General features: G+C 32.5%; 2 protein-coding genes across 3 annotated transcripts; one reads left to right on the plus strand and one right to left on the minus strand.

Moving 5' to 3' along the window:
- Positions 1-1967, plus strand: LOC113518873 (tyrosine--tRNA ligase, cytoplasmic-like). Its single transcript, XM_026903896.3, has 2 exons — positions 1-158; positions 594-1967. The coding sequence occupies exon 2, from the start codon at positions 606-608 to the stop codon at positions 1665-1667; it is 1062 nt and encodes a 353-aa protein (XP_026759697.2). The 5' UTR covers positions 1-158; positions 594-605; the 3' UTR covers positions 1668-1967.
- A 4156-nt stretch (positions 1968-6123) lies between these two features.
- On the minus strand, positions 6124-17035 carry LOC113513932 (AP-1 complex subunit sigma-2). 2 transcript variants are annotated; one of them, XM_052902212.1, is made up of 5 exons: positions 16798-17035; positions 16501-16679; positions 15835-15943; positions 15095-15232; positions 6124-6404 (listed from the first exon to the last, which is right to left on the minus strand). In XM_052902212.1, exons 1-5 carry the CDS (start codon positions 16798-16800, stop codon positions 6360-6362), a joined length of 474 nt encoding a protein of 157 aa, XP_052758172.1. In that variant the 5' UTR covers positions 16801-17035; the 3' UTR covers positions 6124-6359. The 2 variants fall into 2 exon arrangements, with proteins under 2 accessions (XP_052758172.1, XP_026753714.1); XM_026897913.3 differs by lacking the exon at positions 6124-6404 and adding an exon at positions 6954-8013.
- Between the last annotated feature and the right edge of the window lie 6165 nt (positions 17036-23200).

Consider the following 23200-nt stretch of genomic DNA (forward strand, 5'->3'; position numbering starts at 1 on the left):
AGATAATACGTATCTGAAAATAGTGAATTTAAAAATTTAAAACTCACCGGTTCTTCATATTCTATTGACGTCTCAGAAAACTTGCATTAAAACCTTTTTTATTTACTAATATAACAAAATTTTATCAAAATACGTTTGTTTCCTTACTATTACTTACGGTAAGTAAAAACTTTATAGATAAAACTATACTACGTATCATCCTTTCAGCTATTCTGTTCACTGCTGAAAATAGGCCAATCTATGGACTGCTATAAGGAACAGTCGTATAACGGAAGTAGCCGTTATACTATGTTTACAATTGGGATATTAATATATCAAGAGATAGGTTTTCATTTCCTCACATAAAACAAGATGCAGCATATTGCTGTGTTGTTCTATCTCATGCATACAAAAACTTTTGTGCTAAATTGTCTGGATAATCCATTAAATCCGTCTCGATAGTCGAAATAGATATGAAAATTATTTTGAACCTTTCATGTGATTTTTTTTTATTTATAATAATAAATTGCTAGATTGAAATATTTTTATATTAATTTGAAAAAAAATACACTTATTGTTACCATGTTTCCGAACCGTTAATTTTGAATTTCCAGATTTAAACAATCATGACGAATTGGGAAGAAAAGAAGCGTCTTATCGTACGTAATCTTCAAGAAGTTTTAGGAGAAGAAAGAATGACGGAAATTTTGAAAGAGAGAGACCTCAAGGTATATTGGGGTACTGCCACCACTGGACGTCCACATATAGCTTACTTTGTTCCCATGTGTAAGATTGCCGATTTTCTTAAAGCGGGATGCGAGGTGACCATCTTATTTGCTGATTTACATGCTTATTTGGATAATATGAAAGCGCCTTGGGATTTATTACACCTTCGCACACAATATTATGAAGCTGTAATCAAAGCAATGCTTCAGTCCATTGGCGTACCATTAGATAAGTTGAAGTTTATCAGAGGTACAGATTTCCAACTAAGCAAGGAATATACTCTAGACGTTTACCGGATGTCTTCTGTTATTACTGAACACGATGCAAGGAAAGCAGGAGCAGAAGTAGTGAAGCAGGTAGATCACCCTTTATTAAGTGGTTTGCTGTACCCTGGATTGCAGGCATTAGATGAGGAATTTTTAAAAGTCGACGCTCAGTTTGGTGGTGTCGATCAGAGAAAAATATTTACATTGGCCGAAAAGTATTTGCCACAATTAGGATACGTTAAGCGAGTTCATCTTATGAACCCCATGGTACCAGGTCTGACGGGCGGGAAAATGTCTGCGTCTGAAGAAGAGAGCAAAATTGATCTATTAGATGATCCGGCGACTGTAAAAAAGAAACTCAAGAAGGCATTTTGTGAGCCTGGAAATATTGTAGATAATGGAGTGCTGTCTTTCACTAAATATGTCGTATTCCCACTGCTAAAACCTAATGAGTCTTTCAAAATTACTAGAGTACCAGATCATGGAGGTGATATTGAATTTTCTAATTTTGATGACTTAGAAGATGATTTTGCAAAACAAAATATTCACCCGGGAGATTTGAAATCTTCTGTCGAACAAGCTATTAATAAACTCTTGGGACCCATTCAGGAAATATTTAAAGATCCCGAGCTTCAAGAATTATGTGAAAACGCATATCCGGCATCTTTTAAAACCAAGGGCAATGTCAAAAAGTAGTAGGTTATATGGAGATTGTAGAGGAATGTCGAGACTGGATAGTCAGCACACATCTCAAGAATATTCGGGAAAAATTATGAAAACAAAAAATAACATCTAACAATATGTTTGATAAAGAATAAAAGTTATCAGTAAAGTAACTGATAGTGGCGATCCAGTTAGTGTACGAATATGTATATAAAACACTTCTATAAAATAAGCCATTGGCTTTTTAAACATGTTAAAATTTGAGACATTTTATTGTTACGTTACTTTAAGACTTGGCTAAATGAGGTCTTAAATATATTTCTATTTACAGCATTATGACAATATTAATAATTGGAAAATAATTTTTAATAACTTGAGATTATGTCCCACAAAAAAAAAAAAACTTCAACTATGGTAGAATCAGTAATTTTAATTTAAAAATTAAACAGCTGAACCGACATTGAATATATTTCTATGACCAATTTCTAAGTATACCCTTTCAAAAAAAAAACGAACTTTCCAAATTGGTTCACAACTGACGAAGTTGAGGTGACATAAAAAAAGTACAACTCAATGGAGTACCTCTTAATTTTTGAAGTCTGTTGCAAATGTTGAATTCGTTTGTATTTACAAGATACCTGTTTATTTACAGTCGTGATAATTTTGGTGTGATGTTTTGCAATATCTATTTTTGTATTAATCTAATCATATACGAGTATATAAATGATTAAAGGATTCCTTTAAATTTATTATATACATTAATAAAGTTGTCAATGTAATAAATTGTAACAAATCCTTTATTGATACTTATATGAAATATAGGTTCATGTCAATATACATCATCCTATTTTATGTTTAATGCACAGCGTTAACCCAGAATATCTTTCTTTCGGATATTGACAGCTTCCAAAATAAGGTTCTACATACTTACTATCTATTTGCCGGGGGTAAAGGATTGTTACTAACACGGAATGCTCAGTCCTATTGCTAGCAATATACCGTGTCATTTCGACCTCCACATCGCTCCCCATGGAAACAATCGTGCTGAATTCTAGGTGTATGTATCACGATGGGCTAACTGATCTGCCTTTTCATTCTCATCTATCATCCCTCAGTGATGCCCCGCCAGCGTATACTGATAACACAGGCGGGCTTACTATTCTATTACCATCCATAAAAAAAAAAAAACTACCTACCTGTGCTATGAGATATCTTCACTTATTTTGATCCGTTTCATACCTTTCATAATTACCTTTTCAAACTTTACTCCCATGTTGATCCCAACGTTGTTCGGTTTATATGAAACTGGATTTAGACCAAATCCTAGGTAGGAATTTGTCTTATTTCAAGACTGCCTGCTTATATTTGCCATAATGGAATGAACGTCTAGAATATTTACGTTAATAGTCGCTAAAATGATAAAATATTTAAAGGTTGAAATAATTGATAAAGGTGTTATTTATTATAATACTTTATTAGTCCAAAATTAATTATAAATCTAGTCGTGTACATTTCATTTTCTTAGAAAACTTGTAATTGTCCTTTAGGCCTGTAAATTAGTTAAAAAATATAGGAGAAAAGAGAAAAGTTTTACAATAATTTTGAAAATAGAATACGAGCTCTACATTCGGATATGAGATTTGATATGGAAAGAGTTTTAAATCCAATTGATATTACTATTAGCTATTATGATAATAAATAGATCGACAATTGTTCACAATAGACAACACATTTTTGGCACAAACCATTACTAGGGTATGTATTACATAGACAAAAATATGGCGTAGATACAAACAGATTTAGGGACTGTATACAGTGTAAGTTATAATGGGGTCGATTCTGAGACACCATTAATTTAAACTTATCTCAAAAATAACATTTAATTGAATATAACAGCGAAATCTTTATTGCAAAGACCAATATGAACTAATTTTCTAAAAGTATTAAGACAAAATTATTATATTTTTAATTTATGATGGTCAATAAAATAGTAATTTTACGAAATTATCAAATGAAAATATTTAGAGATATGCGCCTCAGAATCGGTACCAATGTCTATTTTGTTTAGGCTTGCCTAAAAAATTGTACCCAGTTATTTAATCTGAAAACCCCATTTATTTTTATAGTCTGTTTAAAGCAGTACTAAAGCCAGATGAAATAGGATGTATGGAAGACTGACTTACAATTCCAAGAATGATTTTATTTTATTTTACTATTTTAATGTTCGAACAAGATCTAGCCATTACAAATATGAATTTTACCACGCAGTTACTACGGTCTTATATGCACTAAATATAAATTAAACCTTAAACAATTATAAATTAAGTACATAGCTGCAATTCGAATACTTTTTCGTAATAGTAGGAAGCATAATACATTAAACGAAACGATACATTTAAATAATACATGCGACTTTGAACTTAATATTTATTTATTAAAAATTAAATTACCACTTGGAACTAAATGTAAAGACATGACATAGAAATTAAATTTCGATATTTGGGTAATTTTTTTTTGTAAAAATACAACTTCTAGGAAAATAAAATAAAATTTTATATACGGGTACTATATAGCCTGGCCACAGATAATATAATGCTGTATGCCCTGGCAGAACTAAAACAACTTTGATCTGATTACAATAGCCCACTATTCACCATATTATTTCGCCTTTTCCTTGGTATTAATTAAATAAAAAAAAAAATAAGAGTCCCTCCTTGATAAGAAATTTATTGACAATGTTTTTCAAAACATTTGTTTTGTTTTTAAATTGTAGTATTATTCGAATATTGTAAACAATTTCTTATTTATAGTTATACGTATCTTAGCATAACTATTAAATTGGTTTTGAAATAATGATAATAATGAAAACTAGTATTAACGATTTTAAGCAGGAGGTCCACTTAATGGGCACGTAAGTACACAGAGCGCACATTGAAATGTAGTCATATCGTCATAGTCGTAGAATACTGACGGATCTGACGAAGTATACATATATAGATCCGTCAGTATTCTACGACTATGACGATATGTAGGTTTTATAATAAGCACACCGCTAACAATTTATTTATATGTACATGTTTTCCCTACGAATAAGACGGTATAGAATGAACAATTTATAAGTTTTTTTTTAAGTTACATTTCGGTCTCCACGAGATTCCATTCGAAAAGTTTTTTTTTTCATATTTAAAGATATGAATTTGCAAGTTCGGAACGAACATTTAGAATTCTATAATTAAATAAGTATATTGATACCATAGACATATAATTTGATTGACTTGATTGGTCAGCTGTGCATGATTCGTTTGTTAATTTTTGTTTTTTTTTTTTAGAATACTAATATTTTATTATTTAAATTTACAAGTGGAGTTTATGTGATCTGATCACAAGTAGACATTCTATAGCTTTTCTACATATCATATTATATAAATAATTTTATTAGATTTTTGTAAATTTACGTGAATTTAGTAATAAATGTATGGGAATCTATGACTGGAATAAAAGTATTTTATGTAATCCAAAAAGTGGCATATCCATTGAGAAATAACGGTTGTAACTGATTTAAAATTAAATAAAATTACTTTTTTTATATATTATATATATATATATATATATATATATATATATATATACTGACGGTCCGCCTAATGAAAAGTGACAATCGTCGCCTATAGACATAACCAGCATCATGACAATATAGAATACAGTGATGCCTATCGAACTCTTTATAAGTTGCTATTCCTAGAGATTAAGATATATATTTATTTGTAGCTAGTAATTTGTCATACCCATTTACTAATTTCAAACCGAAACATATCCATGCAAGCACAACTGCTTTGCAACGAAAACAGGTAAATAAAATATTATTCACTTGATTATTTAAATGTACTTTTTAGTGTACACACTAATAAGAAAAAAAAAAATTAAAATCGAAAACTATATAAATTCTTTGTACTCAAGCAGCGGATATCCATGTGCGTAGTAGTGAAAAAACCCTATAGTGCTTTCATAATGTTACCGTCGACGATATCGTGGATGTATACGGAATCATAAAAGCGTCGCCATCCATTATATCGTGCCGATAAAATAGTGCCGTGCTGTCATAACCCTTTCAGACGTAAGACTTTTTTCTTTCAGATTAAATATATTTTCGTGTTTTGGAGCCAAGCCATCTTGCCGGCACGCACGAGACTACTGCACCACCTAACCGCTAAAATGATTTCTTATTGGCCGGTTTAGAATCTCACTATCATGTTATTTCAGCTTCGTGCGTAAAAATGATTTTAGAACGCGCGGTTTTAGAATTTTTTCAAGTTACAACTCACGCCCGTATCGTTCAGGTCTGAAAGGGATAAGTAAACGCCCATAATCCCAGGTGTTATTAGAAAATATCACGATATCATTAATTGTACGTCATAAAAAACAAATTAAGCTTTGTTTAATATTATAAACACCTATATGTCATATGGTTTTACTTAAAAAATCTATGGTATAGTCAGTAAAAGTTTTTTGATAACAAATAAGTATTATTTTATATGCACACAATGACAATTTATTTGTGGTCTTGTATGGGTAACATACAAAGTAATTAGTTTAAAATTAAAACTAAGCGTCAATTAAAATTAAAATTTGTTGCGTTCCAAAGTTTCAATATGCATTCCGTGTCCATAATAATCAGATGTCATGCCGTTACGTCGCCGAGGCAGTCGCGGTGCGGTGCGGGCCGCTCTAACCGAGCCCGTGGTCCTCGAAGAAGCCCTGCGGTGTCTCCTCCTGCAACAAGGGTCATCACTGAGCCAGTGTCGCTCGTGGCCGTGTTAGACCGAGCCATCGCTTGTCAGCTGTATAAAACCTTTAACGTTGTCTATGATAGTTTTTTTTTTTTTTTATTAAAAAGAAATTCCGTTGTCCAGTTATAAATATGTAATATACTTATTTTTTTATGTAACCACCTAAATAGTTAAAATATTTTTTTTTTATTAAAACAAAGATTCATTGTAATTATAAATGAAAGAGTTATTGACATAAAACATTTATTAAAATTTATAATAAACCTCATGATAATTTTTTATATTACATGAGATGGATAACTATAAGTATAAAAATGTAATCAACACATGTACGTTACTGTACATCCAAAAAATACAATTAAAAAATTATGTTTAAATTGAAAAAATAGCAAAATTCTCAAATTTTAACCTTAATCTAGTATAAAAAAAGTATTCATTAAAAAATCTAGTTTACTAAAATTAAATGGAAAATATATTTTACGTTTTAATCCTTTTTATCAGTAATATAAAAAATGAAATGAAACACTCTAAAGAACAATAATAATTCGGATTTATGAATCAACTAACGTTAAACTATGTAAATATAAAAAAAAATAACAAAAGGTAACAATAAGTAATAATAATAAATTGAAAAAAAAAATTAAAAAAATATGGATACATTTTGCCTTCAACATTGAAATTAAGATAAACGCTCGCTTTGGTAGTTAATATATTGTAAAAATTGCAATAGAATATTCAATACATATTTCGATTCTCATAACTTCTAGAATAAAGTGTTTTATTTACATATTTTAGGTATTCTATGTCTAGGAGTTGAAACACCTAGGATGTAAATGCACTTGGTATGCTTTTGGATAAGTACATATATACTTATGTATAAGTATTGGTACTAGATTCTTATATAATGGAACATTAGGTACCAAAGCCATCATTGATAACACATATACAAGATAAATAACTTTGAATAAATATAGCAAATGCAGGTACGGCAGTTAGTAGGGAATGTGTGGTCGTTTGAAAATAATCACTTACAAATTTTAGGGAATAATTAAATTGTACATATACTGATATCTTTAAGTAAACAATAATATTATTGTATTTGAATAACAATTTAAAAATTAAATGTTGTTGACGGCCCACCTGATGGTAAGTGGTAACAGACGCCTATAGACGCTCATGGTGGGCACTCCCCATGTGTTGTACAATTTAATATACATACAAATCTGTTCAGTCCAGTAGCCTTACTAGAAAAGAGTACACAGAATGTATACTATTTCTATATTATTCATAATATTTTATTATTATTAATATTACCTATAATAAAGACTATTTTTTTATATTTATGGCGAAGATTTTTTTAAAGATATATTAAAAAATAAAATCGTTATCACACAAGGTACAAAAAATGCTTTGTATAACAATTATGAAACTTTCCACCAGTTGTGGAAGACACTAGCGCCATCTTTGCGAATGGCCTGTAGAAACTACAATAGCGGTGCTGTGCGCGTGGTCCGGAGGTTATCTGGTGCAGTCCAAGTCGACAGGTCTCATAGGAGGCCCACCTCCCGAAGTGCGGCATCCACCGTCTCGTCCTAGCACAATAATCCGAAAACTTGTGGCTTTTTCATCTATCCTTACTTCCTTACTAACAATAATGTGAAAGTGAGTTTTGTTTGTTGCCTCTTAAACGCTCAACCGATCGACATGAATTTGGCATAGATAGGGCCTTCTCTTCATAGGCCTTAAAATATCTCGGATACGCTAAGAAAGTTACGAGTTTAGTCCTATATAATTGCTTGGGTATAGCTTGTGTGGATTATTTATTATAAATACCAAATGTGGGACTAATACCTAATACTCCTACATGATTACATTTATAAAAAATAAATTCCTGTAGTTCGTTTCGATTAAATAGAATAAAACTCTTGTTTCCTATCCCTAATTATTTTTGTAAGCGAATAGTCATGAAGTTAGCAACCTAAAATAATTTTAGCAAAGCGTATTTACCTTCATTATAAATAAATCTCATTCAGTTTTGACAAAAACATTTTAAAGTATTTTATATTTTTATTCATTTCTATAGGTAATATTTATAATTATTTTCCCAAATTTGCTATAAAATCGCTTTGAAGTAAGTAACGTAAATAACACAAAATTTTAAAATTTATATTAAAAGAACCAATCATTTTACAAATGCAAGAGATGAATCACCCAACACACACTTCCATTTCCATTCAACACATGCAAACATACATTTCTAGATAAATAATTGAATACCATACTTACGATTTTAATCTATATTAAGTTGGTGTAAGAGTCAGTTTCACATGTACATAAATAACATCTTGATATTAGAAAGATTCCATTAGGTATAGTTTATGAATGTATGACCAGAATAGGCAGATAAATCACTGATAATATTACAACCAGAATAAATTAACTACGGGATAGTAATCATGTATTTGGGGACAAATTTACGGTTTAATTGGCACTAATTCTCATACTTTTCTCTGAAAAAGTTATTCTCTTTTTTTTTCTGTATACTTTACATTTTTTAATTTTATTTTTTAGTAATTTAATGAAGATATACCTACTACATGATATTAAAATCGTTAGTGTAATTTTAAACACAATTCTACTAGTGAAATTGATCATTCTTTCCAAAGATATAAAGGTAAAAAAATCCTAAAAAAAAATATTTAACTTTCTCATGCACGTGTCCAGGTGTCCTATATTAATTAGCATGGGAGTTTGTCATTTTTCTACTTATTTTTTACCTTAGTAGAACTCTGTCTTAAAAGGATGCAAATAATGTTCATTTCACGTAGTTAGTAGTATATATATATATATATATATGAGTACAAAAGCGTTTATTTGTTTGGCTGGTTTTAAGCTGTATTGTATAGAAATCAATCCAGTTTCATGACGTTCCATTTCTGAAATTCGGAATATTTGCTTGTTCTGGTACACTCTGTATATAATCTGTGATAATACGTTAAAGAAATATTATAAAATCTACCTCATTGTCTGGAAACATAATTCTGTAAACTATGAAATTGTACGTACTGATTAGAATTCTTTGATTAGAATTATTTTGTTTAATTTCGCTAAAAATAATTAAACAAAATAATTCTAATCCAATAACGACTAAGTACAATAATGTGGACTTTCGCAATATAACAGTAAAAAAATGTACTTAAATATTGTAGCTTTGCGATTTTAAAGCGTCATAATATACGAATATTAATTGTTAATAGGAAATATCTCGTGCCACGGCAAGGAATGAGGTAGGTACATGCAAGAAAACAGATATTTAGTTAAAAAGAATGTATTTCGACATACCATTACAATAAATGCATGAACAGCCAGCCCATCACCAATGCAGGCAACATTTCACCATTATAATACCCACGATGTTGGTAATTAGGTATATATGTACACCCAAAAATTGCATCTACTTTTTATGTAATGAAACTAATCACTCGTGTTTGAGGAAGCTATATTTATATTCCATATTTAAGTAGATAAGAATTATTTTGTTTAATTCCGCTATTATTAGTACGCGTGCGACTGGCAACATTTAAATATTGACCACTATTATTATTAGTAGAAGTTCCACAACCTTCCATAATAATTCATTAACCAGTGATATGGACTTTAGTTATGTATATTTGGACAACTTTTTATGAAATTAAAATACATAGTATTATTTTAAAGTTTTGTTCTACAAGGGAAATTAAACATTATTCCCAAAGCGACATGGTTCGAAAAACGAAAAATCTCTTTAACGAACTTGACGCTTTCAGCTATCTAGTTGTGCTCGAATTCTATTGCCTTTTTTTTAACTTTTAATTCATACTGTTTAAAAAATAAACATGTTCAGTTTCACTGGTTTTAAAAAGGATTAAAGATTTTAATTTCACCTTATACATATAACTAATTCTTGAGCGATAATAGACAACTTAAAGTGATCAGTAAGATGATAGAGCGTTCAATTTAAAAATTTGACTATAAAATTTTAATGGTACATTTTACTTTTCTTACAACGTACCACTATTACTGCAAATAATTATAAAAAAAAATGGCAAAAGCATCAAATAACTTCATTTTTAATAATAGTCGTAAGTATATTTTTATTAATTGTCACATAGGAAACTGTTTAATTTATAAGAAGGCGATTAATCTAACAGTCTTTGGATATATCTACATTATATATTTATGTAGACATATGCATCTACCATACATATATACATTGGGGGGGAAAATGGTAAAATTTTGCCTTCAGAGTACAATCATTGTCACCACTTCACGTATATAAAGCAACATTAATATACATAACTACGATATCACAATGGACACCTATATGCTTACCCACAATAGTAAACTATCGTACATATTTGAGACAATGCCTACTTAACATAATGTTCTAAACTGGATAGCCGCTATATAATTATATATTTATACATCTGAACTATTATTAACGGTGTATAAGAGTCGAGTTGATTACTTAATTATGCAGCAATTGCATGCTTGTAAGAAAAAAAAAACTACTGTCAAATTGTCAAAAAAGTCACAATAATGAAAACACCTATATGTTCATAAAAACATTCACAACGAAAAAATTAAGTAAATAAAACGAGTAGAGAAAACAACCTGCATTGGTGTAATGTGGTATGAAATGTCACAGTGAAGCATATGTAAATGAATGTATACATACATTCAATGAGTATTATATTGTTGTAAAATTAATTAATTAAAGAAAAAAAAGCATTACTAGCAGGCATAAAATCTACTTTTTCATTCCATTCTCTTACTTTACATTTAACAGCTGCTTTAGTTATTCACTTGTTTATATTTTCGAGTATTCGTGAAAATAAACTATACACTACGTAGGCTGTTTAAGGCATAGTATTAACTCAGATTTTACAAAATAATAATGTAGATAGGGATTGAAAAAATTCGAAGCGGACGGAATTCGAACCATCACCATCATCCAACACCGTCCCGTCCGTTCCGAAATTTCTCAATCACACAATAATTATATTGTTTCTATACCAATTTACAACTGATATTTTAGAGTTACTTATGCAGAAAACAGCCACATTACCTATAGATATTAAATATTCTAAGACACGGGTGTTCAATCCAATTGCCAAGTGTACTTTATTATAATTTAAATAAACGTTTAATTGATGTTTTATATAGTAAACAAGCATTGAAAATAAAATAATGGAATGGTACAGAGCCGTAGCTAGACCCAAGTTTGAGGTAAGGGCAAAAGCCATAATTGACTTCGGAAAAGCGAATTAGTTTCTTGGGATCATTAGTTTTAAGGTAGGGCGTCACAATCCCCCCCCTCCCTCCAACCCCTAGCTACGGCCTTGGAATGGTGTAAGCAAGCGTATGAGTGAGCATCTACAGCGGTATAAGCATACACACATATATGTATATATAATTTTCATCAGTGTCCGATGTTGTGCAAGGCTGGATCAGTGTAACAACCCATCGTTCAGGTCCTGGCCGCCACCAGAGCATGCATATTTGACACGAAAACAAAAAGGAACATTAGCAGAGCGCAGAGTACAGAGATGTCGAGCAGATACAAACGTTGAATGGACAGTCACACAATTAGCGAACATATTATATTCAGTGTAAGGTTCTAATTAATACGGACTAGATTGAAGAATAATTTAACAAATGAGTGAAGTGTTTTGGGCACGCATTAATAGATAGGGTTCCGTAGCTTATAAAATTATCGAATTAGGTCCCTCGTAGCTCGTTCTCAACGTAGACGTGTAGAAAAATAATTTAACATTTCATATTTATTGAAAAAGACTATACTGAATTCAGACATGTTACAAAGTTAAGATTTTTAGCTTTCATGCACTTTTAAGAGATAATGGGGTAAATGTAAACTTGAATCAAAAATTTATAGAATATTTATGAGTAGTATTTGTAAAATTTATGTTAATTTTTTTAACGATGTGCAAAAGGAGACGCTTTCATAAATTCCCACCACACACGCATACATGCACACACACACACAAACACACATACATATAAATTTAATACATAAACGTTCCTGAATATGTACAATAAAACCTGCCTAACAATGGTAAATTTGATAAAGATTGATACATGGAAAAAGCGTTAGTAATTTTTTTTAACGTGAGACATCAATCGACATAATCCTTTAAAAACTAAAAGATATGATGTCTACAGACAGACGGCCTGATGCGCTAATGTGAGTTGACACGATGAAATTAACAGGCTTCCGTTTTTATATCCTCCTAAACTATTTAGCTACGGAACCCTAGAACACTTCATAGAGCAACGAGATTGATTATTTTTTAAAAATAACCATTCTATTAGAACTAATTTTGCACATAAATAACATCAGAATAATATCACGTGAACACTTATTACTAGAAACCATTCAAACACTTAGATAACTGGCAAGCTCTCACTAAATTAATTATACCTACTCGTGTCTAGTGCATTGTGAATTTTTACTTACTAAATAGCACACATGGTTTAGTTTTAAATATATTATGTAGATTGTTTTTCTTTATGTCAAGCCGTAGATTTTTTAAATACATATAATATTATATATTGTTCCAAAATTCAACAATAAAACTGCAGCGTCCGTAAAAAAGTCGGATATGACGTCTCACTATAATTTATCCGATGAGAAAAGAAAAAAATTGAAAAATATTACAAAAACAAAAAAATATATACCTAAGAAAATATTAAATTTATTGTCTTACATACATGCATACTACACGATGGTTTCCCTTTAGGGTAGGCAGAGACAATAAAATACAATTTTATCTTACTATGTTCGTATTACGAATTTACAAAAAAAAAAATAATAAAGAATCGGCACCTGTTTAGACAGGCAGTCGAAAATATATTACTTATAAGACAAGGAATGGAATAGTGGGGAAAATAATGAAATGAAAGGAATAACCTTATATGTGGAAATTAGAATATACTAAATTCGAATTAGTCATTAAAAAAATCGACATAAACGATTTTTTAGGACACGAGTTGAATGACGAATAAGGAACATCTGTATAATGGCATTTTATCAAGTAGTGATATGTCACGTTTTATACAACTACAAATTGTTACACTTCCATGCTTCCTACCCACAAACTAGAGATTCTAATACAAGGAAAAGGCACTACTTAGGCCACTGTCCTATTGGTCCGTTTCACTATATTACAATAATTTTAACGATAGAAATTTTATCACAATTCTCATTACAAAGAGCAGCAAGGATATGTAAATACCAGATACAGTATATCCTAATTAAAAATGTATTAATTTTTTTTCGTTACTACGAATGTGGCAAATAAGCGTACAGCCCGTCTATTTTTTTTTTATATACTACCTAGAATGGCAAACAAGCTGACGGCCCACCTGATGGAAAGTGGTAACCGTCGCCTATAGACATGAGCAGTACCATGGACATAACAGAGTATACTGTTTCGCCCATGATAACCCCCATGCGTTGCCATTCCTGAGGACGCAGTATATATATACTCAGTAATAGTAAACGGTTACTGTAGCGTATATTTAAATATCTATTGGGTTAGGCTTGGAATTGAATTATATTATAACTTGTCATAAAATGGCACAAACTAATTGAGAATAATGGACACTTCGATGTATTCATAATAGTATTCTAAAACAATTCTTCTAATTCCACAATGCATGCATAAATTTAATGAAACTAGATGTTACATGCACTGCGATATGTTTTAAATCTAGTGTCATGCACATAACTTCAGTATGTGAGTGCGACGTGACATAGTTTTGCAAAAGTGGATTGCATACACTAGTTCCTGGCAACTGAGACAGTTATGTCAAATTAGTTTCAATCATTATGTAAAAAATAAATATTAAATTATATTTATTAAATAACTGGCAGGCAACATAGTTATTACAGAATCCTGTTATATATGAAACGGAGTATAAAAGGTCTATACGGGATACTCTCAAAGAAAACTGTCTATTAATTACACAACTTGCAAATATGAACTGTTTTAGGATACTATTGTGTCATCAAATTAAATGTTTTTTTTTTTTAATGAAAGTTTTAAATCAAAGTAACTGTTTCAGATCGCTGATACTTTAAAAATCTATAGTATAACTTTGAGATAATTCAAGAAATTATAGTTAAAGTTGTTTCATCACTAACAATAACGCACAATGGCCCAAATGAGAGGCTAAGTGCGGAAAATGGAGTCCCTTTTACATTCACATTCATCACTAACAATATGATTTCATATTTAGATAAATTATACCTTAAAATGACTCATGATAATAAATAAACTGTATCACATAAACCACAGCATAAACAATTTGCATTAAACTGCATTTTGGTACAGGTTTTACCAAATATCACTGCACAGGACATCTAACATCCTTAATAATATCTACTATTTAAATAAATACCGTAAACTACAAGCAAGGCATAAGGTATTCCTTGTTAACCATTGAATATTGTAGTCGTGTGGCAGTGTGTTGTTGTAACAGAAATATGTACCTATATTTTTACATATTTCCATAAAAAGAAACTACTCTGGCAATATTATCTTATGGAGACTATAGAATTATTTCTTGCACATATTTTTTTTAGACTAGTTCGTTATCCTGGCTACTGACCTCTTGGAGCAGATCCTGTGCAGCGATGGCCTTCAGAACATTCTTCTTGCTGGTCTCCTGCAACTCACCACCTAACACCAACTCGTCCAATATGAAGTAGGCCTTTTCGAAGTTGAATATTATATCAAGTTCGCAAACCTAGAATAGAGAGAGAATAAATGTTCAATATATTTGTAACGGCTCTTTAACACAACAGAGGCAGAATGGTGCTACATTAGAAAAACTAAAAAGCTGCATGTATGAGGTAGGCGGAGTGTTGGTACAATAGAAAATCTTCAGCTACATATAACATGAGATATATTATAAAATCAAATGGAACAAAAGATATAAGTTTAGGAGGAGTTTTGACAATTGAATATCTCTGGCAAACCTTACATAAGGGACCTAACTAAAGATAAGAAAGATAAGTAAATATATATATAAATATAAAAAAATGTCTTCCTTTCAAAGTTGGTTAAAAAGATATCATCATCATCATCATCATGTCAGCTGTTGACTGTCCAATGTTGAACATAGGCCTCTCCCACAAGAGGGTTTTGCTAGTAGTCGCCACGCTTGGCAGGCAGGTTGGCAACCACAATTAAGCTTTGATGGTATTTTAAGAGGAATGCTGCTGTCCATCCCTTGATTATTAAGTTTTCTTAGTTGCTTCTTATGATATCCACAGGAAAGGAAGTACAGGCTATTAAAAGATATATTTATGTATAATTTAACTTAGTAATATTAAAATTGACACTTACACTTCCAAAATACTTGTCTAAGAGTTCCACATAGCGATGGATAAGCTCCAAAGTGAGTAGCTCATTATCTTCTTGTTCCATAGCACAGCAGAAGTACAGCGATGCATATCTGGGAGGATTGAGAAGTGATTTTTAGTGTTTCATATGCCAAAAAGCTACAACTAGTTTTCTATACAAATTATATGGCCACAGCCACACATAGTCCACCTTAGTGGTCTAGCTGTTTACAATATTGCCACACCTTCCAATGGTGTAGGTTTAATTCTCATTCTATATACCCAATGTATGGAGTACAGGCCATATATATTATTTGTAGTTTTTATATTGTTATTTACCAAATTTGAAATAGACATGCATCTCTATTGTTACTGGTATCGGTTACTGGGCCATGAAGGGAAGCCCTAGTCTTCCAAATTCCTTTCACCAATATACATATATTCCCAATTTCCTGGTTTCCTTTGTCACTTACATATTTTGGATATATTTGTATTGGTTATAGATGTTTTATTTTTATAATATACATATGTTAAAAAAATATTTAACTATATCAGTTATCAAGTGGCCATAGTACAAGCTGTACTTAATTTGGGATTAGATAGTGTTTATAATGTGTTTAATGGTATTTATTATTAATAATTATTTAGCTAAACTGCCAAGAATCATTACCTCTTGTAAACTACTTTGACGTCTTTCCACTCCAAAAAGGAACACATCTTAGGTTTCCTTGCCAGGACAGTTGTGATTAGTTCACGTGTGATTTTCTTCTTTAGTTTGTCAGGATGCGCCACGTACCATTTTTGCAACCGCAATTTGCCTTGGCGGCTGAATAACAGCATAAATTGCATCTAGACGAGGAAGATAATGTCAATGACACTAGCTTTACGAAAAACATATGTTTAATGTAAAAGATATAAATAAACAACTACTGCAGTAATTTTGTGAAGAAAAAAATATTATATTTACCATTTTGAAGATATTAATTATAACTATATAGGTCAGTCTGATGATAATACTAATGGAATGTTTAATTCATTGTATCAAAGTAACAATCATTACATTTTATAATTAGTAAAATGTTAATGTAAATAACTTTGCTGTTGAAATGGTCTAAATGGACTTTTAATACAATAATCTCATAACGAGGAATAAAATAAGAAATTAGACTTAATAGACGAGAATGAAAAATATATGAATATAATGTAACCATAGAGTAAATAATTATTACGTTATAAGAGTTGACAGTAACATTATACTCACAAAATGAAAATACATGTTACCATTTTAAATCTACAACACAAAATATAGTATCATATCATATAACATATATCTATATGACATAACTAATTAGGTAATTAATTAATTATTAAGATAATATATGGTAACTTTATATATACCTATAGAGAGAGATACTTTATACAAAACTTGTTTGCTTAGACACCTCTGTCCCATTCGTGTTTCTACCATGAAGCAGTTGTGCTTGCATGGCTGTTTTAGTTTAAAGGTGGGATATAGCAGTGAATTTACAAGGTACAGAGGAATAACACTTGAGTCCTTAAGAATGGCAGATATCATGGGATATATCATGGGTCAAACAGTATACTCTATTATGTCCGTGCTACTGCTCATGTCTATAGGCAATAGTTACCACTTAGCATCAGGTGGGCCGTCACCTTGTTTGTCATTTTAAGTTGCATAAAAAAAAATACTAATTTTATTGTTTGCTAACTAGTTTCAATTTATTAAAAATTACGCTAAGCTCCCCCCCCCCCCCCCCCCATTAGGGGAATTTTGCCAGGAGTTGCCACGCTTGGCAGGCGAGTTGGCAACCGCAATTACGACTTTAGAAATGTTTGAGAGGAATGCTGCTGCCTATCCCTTGCCCTACCTTTGTCGCCTCTTACGACAGATACGGAAAAGGAAGGGGTGACCCATTCTATGCCGGGGAACACACGGTTTTACATAAATGAAGTATTATTTTTGAATTGATTAATGGAGATAGCCATGATCCGCCATGATGGGATACAATTTCTTAATATACAAATCAAAAAAGTCTAAGCAACACATACAAATTTTAATTTTACAATGTGTTTTCGCATTAGATAGATAGATAGATAGATAGACAATTTATTTGCATTACTTACAGCACACAAATTACAATAAAAAAAAAACATACACGTAATACACAGCAAAAGAGACAAAAGAATAAAAATAAAAAAACAAAAATACAAAAACAAAATACATAATCTAACAATCTCCTTTGTTAACATTCCTTCATGCGTGTGCCATAGTAACACAAAATGGTCACAGCTCAGTTTATTGCTTTGCCCTTAAAAGAGCAAAACACTGATATTCTGCTGTGGCCAAGAGTCAGTCGCGAAACTTTTCATTAAAAATTTACAATATAAATATATATACATATATACACACATACATACATATACACATACATATATATATATACATATATATATATATATATATATATATATATATATATATATATATATATATATATATATATATATATATATATATTCCAATTTTTTGTTTATTAATTAAAAAGATTTTAAGTTTTTTTTTAAAAATGTGTTTACTATTAGACAATCTTATTGGGGGTGGTATATTATTCCAGCATTTCGTAGCTTGGTAGCGGAAACTTCCCTCAAACGCCACAGTTTTATGAGGACGCCTTGCTAATAAGTAGCGCGTGGGTCTTGTACTATATTTGTCATGGAATGAATTAAATTGTAATTTAGAATATAGATATTCCGGTCGCCGATACTTTAAGATGTCAAATACTGTACAAGCGAGATGAAAGTTTCTCCGAGAGGACATGTTTAAGGTGGAATAATTATTTAAATATGGCGTTACGTGCGTTCTAGGCGGAATATTGTGACAAAATCTAGTACATGCATTTTGTACTCGCTGTATAAGACGTTGAGTTTTAGAGTGCAATCGAGGTCCATACACTAAATCGCCGTAATTCAATTTAGACAAGATCAATGATTCACAAAGAGTGACACGAACTTCCTCATTCAGAAGATTTCTAATTTGATATAGAACTCTTAGACGATAAAAGCAGCTTTGAACTAGTTTTAGAACATGAGTCTCAAAGCGTAGTTCACTATCGATTACTATTCCAAGATTCCTAGCTTCTTTAACATAGTCAATTCTTTCCCCGGAAATATATATGTCAGGATTCTGGCTAAATATAAATTTTACTTGTTTTTTAGATCCTAGAACCATGTATACAGATTTTTTGGGGTTTAACATCATTGCATTTTTAACCGACCAATTCGCAATACGTTCAAGATCCTCATTTAATTTTGAAACACTTCCTGAGACATTTCCGCGAGAAGCCGGGATATAAAGTTGAACATCATCTGCATAAATATGGTATTTGCAATGTTGTATCTGTTTTATAAGATCAGCACTATATAAAATAAACAGTAATGGACCGAGTATTGTGCCCTGAGGCACTCCGCGCGTGACTTCCGAAGAATCAGAAAACGCAGGTCTACTAGCTCTCCCCACCAATTTAACAGTCTGTCTACGATTATCGAGAAAACTCGTAAACCATCCGACTGACTGTTCGTCCAAACCGTAAAATGTCAATTTTGCCAGAAGTAGTGGAATACTGATACTGTCAAAAGCACGAGAGTAATCTAATAATGCTAGAAGTGATCCCTCTCCACTATCTTGACTCGTAAGAATATTGTCAACGACGTCCAATAAAGCGGAAACTGTACCTCTACCTTTGCGAAAGCCGGATTGCATCGCTGGTAAGATACAATTTTCCTCAACATACTTAGACAACTGGGTGTAAATAACTTTCTCCAGTATTTTCGACAAGTATGGAAGAACACTAACTGGACGCAAATCTTTTAGTTCTACTGGATTATCTACTTTCGGTATAGGAGTGACAATAGCCGATTTCCATAATTCGGGCACCGCGCTTGTTACGATAGACTTATTAATTATAGCCGTTATTATCGACAGTGTACGTGGCAGGGTCTGTAAGATCATGTCTCTCCCTATACCATCCACCCCACAAGCGTTGGACTTAATAGACAACAAGTACTTAGCTATTTCACTCTCGTCGGCCGGTTTAAGAGTGAGTGAAATATCACCATATCTGTGATACTCAAAATATGTCAGATCGGAAATAGACACAGACGAGGGGGCAGGCACGTTAATAAAAGAGTCATTGATTTCGTTCGGGTCATTGAAACGATCAGGTAAGCAGTCCTTTTTTTTTATATTTATATTAATTTTATCCCTAATATTTCTCCAGAATAGTTTAGGATCGTCACACTTAGAATTAATTAAATGATTAAAATACGCTCTTTTTTCATAATAAATACTACTATTTACTAGCTTTTTACATTGTATATAATACTCCTTATGATTACCATTTTTAGATCTACGATATCTCTTAAATGCCTCATCGCGTAAATCCATCATATATTTAATAGTATTTGTTATCCACGGCAAAGATCGACCGTTTCTAATTTTGATCGTTTTTTCAGGAGCATGTTTGTTGTACAATGATAGGATTAACGAATTAAACGTATTCACCATAGAATCGACTGATGAGCAAAGCAACACGGATTCCCAGTTCATGGAATTTAAATCTTCAATAAACTCTGTCATATTCATATCTTTAATAGGTCTATACGTTATGGTCTTTGGTGTACTTTTGCTTTTTTTAATTGATAAGGTAGTGATAACCATAGCATGACCCAAGGAACCAGTGATGTTATTCACAGTTACGTCCTGCGCGTGTGCATTGGTACAAATAATGTCTAAAAGTGTCTCATTGTGTATAGAAAAGTGAGTTGGTTCAGTTACCACCTGTTTAAGATTCAAACACTGCAGAAACTGTTGAATTTTTTTAGTCTTTATATTATGAGCATCTGACATGTCAGCATTAAAGTCCCCAAGTAGGACAATGTAATCGTAATTAGAAAAGTATGTTACTGACTCCGTAACAGCATCAAGAAAAACATCAATGCCTACCCATTCTGGTCGATAAGCCGTTCCAATAATAACCCGTACTCCATTAAAGGTTACGTTTACCCACATTTGTTCGACATTTGCGACAGGATGCTGTACAACTCGCGCGCACAAACTGCGTTTGATGTAAAAAGCTACGCCACCGCCGCGTCCGCTACGCATGTGGCGCGGGCGCGGAACCGAGCGCAGTCTATACCCGGGCACGACTGGAGCACGCGCCTCTTCACCTTCGCGTAACCATGTTTCATTAATTGCAACAATATCAGCGTTATACCGGCTCATAGCTACAATAAAGTCATCTTGTCCGGTGCTTAAAGAGCCTGCATTATAAAGCCCTAATTTAAAAAACTTAGTGCTAAATATGAATGTGATATAATAAAATAATTAACCATATATAATTATAAATACCAATAAATAATAATAAACTCACACAAGTAACCCCAGAAATAGACATTTCATACATCTGATCATTAATAAAGTTTATGTTGATTGTGTATTGTTCGAAATCATTTACAAAGACAACCAAGTGACATTTAAAATAATCTCTTAAAAAGTGTGTTACGGTGGCAAACGTTATGAACACAAATTTTATAATACAAATAAAAGCAAACTTATAACAATGGACAGTTTGTGATAATAAATATAAATAATTAGTGACTACAAATAATCGTGTTCTATTGTTTTTCAACGGACGAACAAACGGAAGGCAAACCAAAAACACCTTCCAGGTCATCCTCCGAGTGAACTCGATATTTAACAGCATCACCCCCGGATGCTTTCGAACATATACTTTCCCATTCCTTGTCCAGCAAAAGCGCCAGCCGTGCTGCCTCGCCGCCTCACGCGTTTTTTGAAATAATTGCCGATTAGCCCTGGTTAACCTTTCATTAACATAAAAACGCCGCGGCGTACCCGGTAGGCCTGCACCCTCAGTTGTCGCGCCACGGCGCACCCTGGCTGCCTGTATTAACTGGTCTCGCAAAGCACGTCGCGCCAACCGCACAGCGATGACACGAGGACGAGGAGCTGTGCCCTCTCTAGGCTCCGGCACACGACCCATACGAGTCGCACTCACCACATCCCGCTCCGTCAACGGTACACCCAGTTTAGTGGCCAATGTCAGGATCACGTGACCAACCGCCTCACCCTGCTGCTCCGGTACACAAGATAGCTCGACGTCGTTCAACAGAAGCTCCTGATCACGTTCGTTTAGCTCGCTCTTAAGTTGGGCTATACTTCGCAGTAAGGAGTCACCATCGCGTTGGCTCCCCGATATCTCATTCATTCGACGCTCCATACCGTCCATGCGAGCTGACAGACCATCAATCCTTTCATTACAGGCCTCGATCTTCAACATGGCACCAGAGACAGTGGCCGTCAGCTCCTCCATCTGACGCCGCACCGCCCTCAGCTGCTCACCAACAGAGCGCATCTCCAATACAAGTAAAGAGTCATGGATATGATGCAGTCCTGGCTGTACCTCGGCGATGTGTGACGTTCTCATCAGCACCACGCACCGGTGTATTTGAGTTACCCGTTTTAGGCTGTTTGCTTCTACACTGATCACATTTCCATGAGAGTTTGTGTTCCTTTGTCATAGTGTTATAAAAGCGTTGTTCCGAAACTGTCGTACATTTACGCTCGTACACTTCCTGACACAGGCTACAACGAAGGTATTCCCTGTTGGAGATAACACAGCGACATCCCGCACAAGTGAGCTCCGTAGATGACATTTTATTCATTTCTCTATATAACAAAAATATGCAAGTGCAGACACAAAACGATGATTCACCCGCAATGCACAGCCGACCAGAGCAAGATGCACACGCGAGTTAGTGCGAGAGAGCAAGTGCCACCAGCTGACCGAGACCGCTGAAAGAGGTAAGCAAGGTCACGAATTTCACTTTTTGACCGTTAACGTTTTTAGTTTAAAATAAAATCACTTTTATTAGGTTTAATAAGATTTACAACACTAAATTATTTTAATGTTTATTTAGTCCGTGTAATTACGTTTAATTTGGTATATGATAAGTACTCAAAATTGAATGTTTTATGCGATTTAAATAATTACTAGTGACAGCGCAATTGATAACGATGTTTACGACACGAAAACTCGCGGCTGACTCTGCTGACGCTGCATTAAATCCTTAGTATTTTCTTATTTATATTATTTTTTAATGCTTTTTTTATATTAAATAACAATTGTTTTTATTATTTATTTTTTAATAATCTTAATTAACAATAATTACGAGTAAGTACTGTATGTACGTAGTACAAAGTATAGTGCCTAATTAACTACAAAATAAATTGAGAAAGGTAACATACAACTTTTATAACATATAAAAAATGT

The sequence above is a fragment of the Galleria mellonella genome, unplaced genomic scaffold (genome assembly GCF_026898425.1).
Source record: "Galleria mellonella isolate WM207_F2 unplaced genomic scaffold, CSIRO_AGI_GalMel_v1 utg874, whole genome shotgun sequence".
Lineage (NCBI taxonomy): Eukaryota > Metazoa > Arthropoda > Insecta > Lepidoptera > Pyralidae > Galleria > Galleria mellonella.

What these genes read in the sequence shown, in the direction of transcription:
- LOC113518873 (XM_026903896.3), top strand. Translation starts at nt 606, where the DNA reads ATGACGAATTGGGAAGAAAAGAAGCGTCTTATCGTACGTAATCTTCAA.
- LOC113513932 (XM_052902212.1), bottom strand. An exon ending in GTCAAAGTAGTTTACAAGAG is followed by an intron (nt 15,944 to 16,500) that starts GTAATGATTCTT and finishes CAATCCTCCCAG; the next exon opens with ATATGCATCGCTGTACTTCT. An exon ending in TAGACAAGTATTTTGGAAGT is followed by an intron (nt 15,233 to 15,834) that starts GTAAGTGTCAAT and finishes TCTCTATTCTAG; the next exon opens with GTTTGCGAACTTGATATAAT.